Source organism: Pseudorasbora parva, chromosome 19 (assembly GCF_024679245.1).
Source record: "Pseudorasbora parva isolate DD20220531a chromosome 19, ASM2467924v1, whole genome shotgun sequence".
Taxonomy (NCBI): domain Eukaryota; kingdom Metazoa; phylum Chordata; class Actinopteri; order Cypriniformes; family Gobionidae; genus Pseudorasbora; species Pseudorasbora parva.
In genome coordinates, this window is record NC_090190.1 from 18,020,356 (window position 1) to 18,029,223 (window position 8,868).

At 36.5% G+C, this 8,868-nt stretch overlaps 1 protein-coding gene across 1 annotated transcript; it reads right to left on the reverse strand.

Annotated features, from left to right (window-relative positions):
- Positions 1-863: 863 nt before the first annotated feature.
- On the reverse strand, positions 864-8,320 carry si:dkeyp-92c9.2 (uncharacterized protein LOC571482 homolog). Its single transcript, XM_067426131.1, has 2 exons — positions 7,772-8,320; positions 864-4,665 (listed from the first exon to the last, which is right to left on the reverse strand). The coding sequence occupies exon 2, from the start codon at positions 4,540-4,542 to the stop codon at positions 3,595-3,597; it is 948 nt and encodes a 315-aa protein (XP_067282232.1). The 5' UTR covers positions 4,543-4,665; positions 7,772-8,320; the 3' UTR covers positions 864-3,594.
- Between the last annotated feature and the right edge of the window lie 548 nt (positions 8,321-8,868).

Sequence of the window (8,868 nt, forward strand, 5' to 3'; positions counted from 1 at the left end):
TGAAATGGATACGGAGATCTGTAAATGCATCAACTCTCTGTAGGTTTGTATCTATTCCTCTATACAACTGTGTTTAGCAGGGAATAATTACTGTGACCACAAAGCAGCCGGTGGGGTCACACATTAAGACTGCTACAAATTGAGGAAAACAACTCATGCTTAGAGTGTACGTGGGCATATTTCAAAGTGTGTTCTCTGTATCTTCCTACATTATTACACCACGCAGATACCCAACCTGATCTCACGGCAATTCGTACATATTTGAGGTGGCTTATTCGTTAAAAAAATGTATGTTCTCACTTATTGGTACGATTTTTGCTAAATCATATGTATTTGACGAGTTGGGCAATTTCGTACGAATGACCTAACCTCAAACCCCACCCCTAAACCTAGCCATAACTGCAGTATAGACAAATCGTACGAATTCAGTGAGAACGGATGAATTCGTACGAATTAGCCACCTCGTACAAATTGCTTGTGAGATAAATTTGTGTGTATATATTTGCATACATTTGCATAGCTGCTAAATATTATTTTGCCCATTTTTGGGAGAATTTTAGCTTATAGATGCTTCAAAGCTAACAAACATGGAATAAAAGACACAAAACTCTATTATGGATTATGGGTCTCTACCCGGTGAAAAAGAAGTAGACATTAGCATATTAAATTCAAATGTATTATAGTTTAATATATGACAAATAATTTAATAACATATATATATATATATATATATATATATATATATATATATATATATATATATATATATATATATATATATATATATATATACAAACAACATAGTTTCAGAAATGCTTGTCAGTACATAGTAGTACTATTTAACAATAATTCAAAGTGAACTGTGTCATGTACTTGTCATGCACATAAGCATATACAATTATTAAAACAGAATGACTTAAAATATACTAAATCATTTAATTTGGCATTATAACTAAATTAACTTTGTAAGTGTACTTAAGTATGTTAAGAATGTGTGTTATGAAAGTATACTCTAAGTACACTTAGGTGGCATTTAATTCAATTAATATATTTACTTTAGATTTGAAGTTATGCGCACTTCTTTTTCACAAGGGTAAACCATTTTAAAGTGAAACCTTTAAAGTGAAAGTTTTTTCCCGTCAATGGGGGATTCCATTGAACAAGAATTTAAGTTTTTGAAGTTTTTGAATTTAAGTTTAAGAATTTACTTAAGAATTTAAAGGGTTAGTTCACCTAAAAATGAAATTTTATGTCATTAATGACTCACCCTAATGTCTTTCCTCACCCGTAAGACCTCCGTTCATCTTCGGAACACAGTTTAAGATATTTATATTTTAGTCCCAGAGCATATGCAGTCTATGCCCACTTTACTGTCCATGTCCAGAAAGGGAATAAAAACATCATCAAAGTAGTCCATATGTGACATCAGTTGGTTGATTAGAATCTCTTGAAGCATCGAAAATACATTTTAGTCCAAAAAATATCAAAAACTATGACTTTATTCAACATTGTCTTCTCTTCCGTGTTCCTCCAAAAAGATTCAAACGGTTCGTGAATCAGTGAATCGATCAATTACTCGGATCGCCAGTGTCACGTGATTTCAGCAGTTCAAATCGAGTCAAACTGCTGAAATATGCATTATGCTCTGGGACTAAAATTAAAATATCTTAAACTGTGTTCCGATGATGAACGGAGGTCTTAGGGGTGTGGAACGACATTAGGGTGAGTCATTAATAACATCAATTTCATTTTTGGGAGAACTAACCCTTTAAGTACTTGTTTGCTCACTATTCTGTTTTCCAATGTTTGTTACATAACATCTGTGCAGCGCAGTCAAAATACAAAAAGGGTCTTTTTTGTTCGTTTCAGGAAGAGAAGTGGCATTTTCAGCTCGCTCAGCCAATTGGTGGCAAGGATCAAGAGCGGATTATGGCTTCAGCGTGTGGGAGAAGGTGCAAGCATACACGTGCGTATCAGTGCGTTTGTGATTACTAGCCTGAAAATGTATGCATTGTGGTTACAGGTCATTTGAGCGAGCATGTGCTCAAATATGAGAGCACGTGTGGGCTGAAGTATGCGTTAAAAGTCGACTTTTGCGGGGGAGTTAGAGTATGGCACCCATGACCCTGCCTTAAAACGCTACAATAAGATTAACGAGTGCTTGCCGTGCCACATGCTGCTGTCCCAGCTCTTCTGTCTGATCGCTGACACCTGAAACCCTGACCCAGAGAGGACGGCATCTGTTATATCTGCCAGTGCATGCGTGTATGTCAGTATGCATCTTTTTTCTATTACGTTTTATCATTTTTGCAAGTTACTTCAGAGGCAGAGGTGGTTTTGATGGACGATTACAAACTTTTTTTGGGACTGATGAATCATGCGAAAATAAGACCAGAAGTGTATGTTAGGAAAATAATTAGATTTCCTGTTGACCTTAAAGCTATACAAATACAAATTTTGATTACGCTGTACTGCTATGTAGATGCCAAGACAAGCAGGACAGGACGTGTGTATGGCCTACATGGATTAGCCATTCAACCTATAGAGCTGGTGAGCAAGGAGGTGCATTGATAACAGTGCGCGTGTGTGAGTGTGTATGTGTGTGTGTGAGTGAGTGACACTAATCTGTTAATCTTGTTAATGCCTTTGCAGCTGGTGCCCTAACGTCCAGCACATGAAATAAAGGAAAGACAACATGATAACCAACAGCTGTTGATGCTCACTGTTTGCTGCCCATCACAAACACACACACACACACACACTCCCACACACTCCCACTAAAGTTCTTTGTTGGATGGTTTCTGTTGCAGTTTCTCTCAGACTAGATGTTGAAAAGAGAGAGGAAGCGAAAGGTTTATTGGGAAAGGAACATATAACTAGTTGGTTTTGACAACAGGAACTATGTAGATGGACAATTACTCCTGTCTATTTGATGCTTATCCCTAAATTATAGGGGATAGTGGATAGGGAAGCTGAATGAGAAAGCAGAATTGCCTTTGTGTATACACTTAAAAAAAAATAAAGGTTCCAAAAGGGGGGTTTCGTAGTGATGCCATAGAAGAAGCATTTTTGGTTTCAGCTTTTAGTGAAACCAACCTTTTGGTGGACAGTTCTTAAAAGCACCTTTTTTTCTAAGTGAAAGCAACAATTTAATCATCTAAATATTTTTCCTCCACTTTAAAGAACCTTTTGTGGAATGGAAAAGTCCCACGGATGTTAAATATATATACGCTAGAATATTCTTCAAGGAACCATCAATACCAACAAAGAAGCTTTGTTTCTAAGAGTGTACGTCATTATCATGCTGTTTCCATACTTTCTTCTCTTGCTGAAAAAGACCATCACAGATGGTCATCAGCAGGCTTCTTAACTAGCATAACCACCAAAAGACAGTTTACCAGCTAGACCAGCACCCAACCAACATAAACCAACCTGGACATTTATACAGGCCTAATATGTTGCATCTTTCTGTTTCAGTAAAAGGGAGATTCATAAAAGTCCCAGTTATGTGACAAGGCATAAGGGGGGGCCAGAATGATGGTGGGGAATGCTGACGGTGTCACTTTCGCAGAGAAAATCTGCCATGTCCTCTTTTCACCGATCCAGAACTCTAGCGTAATCCTGCAAACCGCAACCTCCTTCGCTTTTCAGATCGGCAAAGATCTGCGTGAAGAAATGTGGGTCTGCGTTGATGCGCAGCATCTTGGCACTGGTGACGTCGATAATGGCCAGACAACGGTCCCAGAACGCCTCTTTAGCCGCCTCCACCAGGAAAGGCTTGAGTGGGTATGAGATCTCGTTCCCCATGTAGGAGTAGGACAGGTACAGACAGGTTAGTAGAATTGCTTGGAGGTCATGCTCTGAAGACACCGCGTCGCCATCCACCACGTCACGGCACAGCATGTACACGAACACCACATTGGCTGGCGTCACAAAGGCCTGGTCCTGCCAGCCCTGGAGCAAGAGCGAGCGGTCCACAGCCCGCAGCCACAGAACCGGATCCGCGGGGGAAAGGTGCTTGAGCCGATAGCAGCGGCCACACAGAAACTCGCCCAGGCAGCGAAGCAGCTCACTAGTCGAGGCCTGGACGATCACACGTTTGGGTGAGGAAGTGCATGTAGGTGCAACTGTCTTTACAGAGGAAATCTGCTGCGGTTTTCCGTAACCCAGGCCCAGACCCAGACCCGCTGGACCGTCATAGCTAGTGAGATTGGCGCAGGAGAGAGACTTCTTTACATTTTCGTGGTTTAGGTGCAAGACCGGATACTTTTGGTAGATGTTATTGTTGTTGAGAGGAGCTCCAATGGTGCCCTGACATCCAGGATAGGCTTTTTTGGACTCACCCCGCTTCTTGGTGGAGGCCACCAGTCGTTTCCAGGTGAGAGCGGGGAGGAAAATGGAATGGCCGCGTTTGATGTTGCGGTCCTTTTGAGTGTTCAGCGAGCGGCTGCTCAGACTTGGGTAATGGCTTAGAGAACCGGACCGGTTGTCATAATAACCAGGTTTTCGAGGACCCGGCGAGAGCGATAGAACAGTGCCCATGACTCCACTGAGGTGGTCAAGCGACCATAAGTGGTTAATGTAGTTCAAAAATAAAGTGCTTTTGCCTCACTGTTTGAAAGCTGGACGGTCAAGACTGGGCTGGTGAGGGGCATGGATGAGTTCCTAAGAAGATTATATGCAGAGCATTATAATAAATAAATGACACATTTAAATGGCAGATATAAATTCATGTAAACACAAAGAGAGAGAGAGAAATCTTTGACATGCAGTTTTTTTAAACACAAAATAACTAAAGATTAAAAGTATTTTTGCAACATTTACAGTACAAATCTATAGTTTAGAAACATTACTATTTTTAATGTTTTTGAAAGAAGTCTCTTAATGCTCCACATTTATTTGATTAAAAAACAGGAAAAAAATAATATCGTGAAATATTATTATATTTTCTATTTTAGGTTTTCTATTTTATTATACATTGAATTATAATTTATATTTGTTATATCTGATGCAAAGCTGAACGGTCTTCAGTGTCACATGATCCTTCAGAAAATATTCTAATGTACTGATTTATTATCAATGTTTGAGACAGTTGTGCTGCTTGATATTTTTTGGAAAACTATACTAAACTAGTTGGCAACTAATACCTTTTTTTCAGGATTCATTGATGAATAAAGAGTTAAAAAGAACAGAATTAGATTATGTGACATTAAAGACTTGAGTAATGGCTGATGAAAATTCAGCATTGCATCACAAAAATAAATTATATTTAAAAGTATATCAAAATAGTACACCATTACTTTAAATTGTAATAATATTTCACAATATTAAATTTTTTTCTGTATTTTTTGATCAAATAAATGCAGGCTTGATGATAGCAAGAGACTTCTTTCAAGGATTTTCAGTACAAAAATTGAAATGTTTCCAAACTTTTGACCGGTACTGTCCATACAGTATATAATTATGCATCAATTCTGATTCAAACTCAAACTTGACTGACTTCTTTTGGAACTATTTACAATGACAGAAGAAAAAAAAAAACACAAACTTAATGACCATTTGTCAGAAATGCAAGTTACTTTATATTATTTTAAATCTAGTCAAACAAAATGTATTTGTATAGCATTTCACAATACTGGTTTTAAAGCAGCGTTACAGAAAAGCATGATATTAATGTTTATAATATATTTGCATCTTTATGTCTTATTTAGCAGATTAGAGAGATGGATGATAATTCTGTGACAAGATAATGCATGCCAATACAGTTGGACATACACCTATACATCCAACTTTACATAAACAGCTGTATATAAAGAGCTGTACAATTTGCTGTATAAATTTCATTTGCAATAAAAAATATTTATATATCAGGCAACATATTATAACAAATATTTGACAAATATTTAAGATTACTTAACCACTATTTCTTTCAGTCACTGTTCTGGCCTTGTTAATTGATTTATTTGACCCAAAATAAAAGTTCTGTCATTTACTCATCCTCATGTTGCTTCAAACAGTTCTCTTTATTTGTGAAAGACTGAAAAAGCAATGTTATGTACTGATGCATTCGAGACTAAAAAAAGAACATCAAAACAGCATTAAAACATTGTAAATGTTTCCAAAAAGTTATCCATGTGATGAGTGTTATATTCTGAGTCTTCTGAAGCAATCCAATGGTTTTTTGTGACAAAAGGATAGAAATTTTAAAACAAAAATCTTGACATTTGTCCTACTCTAAGTCTCCTTAGTTGCTTCACAATAATTTAAGAGAGAAGTATTTCAGTTGTGAATGAATCATAAATGAGTCTGATCTTTTCAATGGATCAGTTGACCAGTTCACAAAATTGTTCTGAATGATTCGTTCACAAATCAAACAGAAAAGTTCGACTCACTGAATGACTTGATCATCCAGTCGTGGCAGTTACAGCTCATTGGAGGCTGGGGAATATTATCAGTAAGTATATGTGACCCTGGACCACAAAACCAGTCATAAGTCACGCGGGTATATTTGTGGTAAAATCATTAGGATATTAAGCAAAGATCATGTTCACTGAAAATATTTTGTAAATTTCCTACAGCAAATATATTTAAAATATATATTATAATTAGTTATAATTCGTTGCTAAGGACTTCCTTTGGACAACTTTAAAGGCAATTTTCGCAGTATTTGGACTTTTGTTGCACCCTCAGATTCCGTTTTTTTAAAACAATACATTAATGGAAAGCTTATTTATTCAGCTTTCAGATCTTAATTAAAAAATAATAATTACCCTTATGACAGGTTTTGTGGTCCAGGGTCATATATTTTACTCAGTTCCTCACACTGGTTTGAATGGCATTAGAAGGGAATTTTATTGACAAATCCAGATTAGGTCATTTTATTAATAGATAATTGAATAGTGTTTTTGTGTCCGCTTTGAAGCTTGAAGTCCAGTCCATTTTGAATTGTATAAAAATAAGAACAAAAGTCACATGAAACAACATGAGATAAACCAAATCCTAAAAAAAGTACATTCTCAGTGAGAATGTACATTTTTTTAAGGATTTGGTTTATATATATAACCAAATATATATATATATATATATATATATATATATATATATATATATATATATATATATATATATATATATATATATATATATATATAAAATAAAAAACAGAAATAGCATTGTTCTCAGATTGTTTGTGTGAATTGGCACTGTACCAATTTTGTAGATATATTACTTAATTTATATATTAGGAATACCATATAGCCTACATGTATATATATATATATATATATATATATATATATATATATATATATATATATATATATATATATATATATATATATATATATATATATATATATATATATATATATCAAGAGTCTCTTGAGGGAAAAGCCAGAATCTGACCCACTTAATTTGACTAGAGGGTCATCTCAACAACCACATCTAAACATGTCAAATCAAAACCACAAACTTGGTTTTAATTATTTGATCTGCACACCTTTATTTTTAATAGATTTTACACTTATCGTTACATCAGCGCAATTGCTTTGCAGAGCCGAATTTGCATATGCTATTTTATTAAATGTAGTGATGATAGAAACATTAAAGTAAATGTATGGTACTTTTGTTTTATGCCTCTGTCATCAAGAAAGTTTAAATGAAAGAAAATTCCCACTCTGAGAAATATATTTTAATCTATTATGGATTTACATTAATGGCAATGGTCATTGTACTATTTTGGGTTATCATTAGGTTACAGTGTTTTGCTCACCTGTTTGGCAGACATCGGTGGAGCGCATCAGTTCAACCCTGCGGCTTGACTGCGTCCTGAACATCACACACGCGCGCTGAAACGCGCCGCACGCGCCTTCTGCATTAAATCCTTCCTTCGCGCAACTAAACCTGAAACTGACAACATAGTAAACTTAAGCGCGTCCAGCACGAACTGTTCTTTGTGTCCGCTCCAGTTGGAAACAAAGTCAATCAGGTTCACTGATGTCGCTCCTGTTTAAAAATGTCCATTATCCAGGACTGCTGCTCGTGAAGTGTCCTCATTTGAATGCGAATTAATTTGAAGGAGAGGATTTACACCACATAAAACTTTCACGGCATTCCAGTTCCATCTCGTAGCCTATGCACTTTGAACAAACTGCTGATGAATCCGGGGCAGTTACAGAAATCCGCCAAAATTATATCATATATTTGCCAAGGCGCACTTGCGCATATAAGCATTTATATTAGAGCTTCCAGGCAGCCCTGGTAGTAACAGCAGAAGGAGTTTGTGCTCTGGTCCTCTCCTCTGTGCTGCACATCAGGCTGTCTGTTTTCAGCGGAGGCTCCTCCCCGCGACATGTGACGCACCGCTAATATCGTCCGACTGACTGGCCTGGCACACACAGCTCTAGATACACATAAACACATGTAGAGCCCAATAGGTATAGGCTCTACATACAGAACTTAAGTGGCCCCATAAAGAATTTGTGCAGTCAAGTCACATGTATTAACATTTTTTATGGAATATTTTTAAAATATATATTTATAAAGCGTTGCAAATTATTTATCCATGCACATAATTATTTATTTTTAAAATTATTATTATTATTATTATTAGGCTATATACATGGCACCATGGATGCACTATTGGAATAAGGCAAGCCGGCAGTGATGCACCTACCTGAGCATTGTTGCAGACCATGAACTCCCTTTCATATAAATAGTTTTTCTTTCAGCAGGATAATGCTCCCAGCCACAAAGGAAAATTGGTTCAGGAACGGTCTGAGGAGCACAACAACGAGGTCGAGGTGTTGACTTGATCACCAAGCTCCCCAGATCTCAATCCAATCGAGCATCTGTGGAATGTGCTGAACA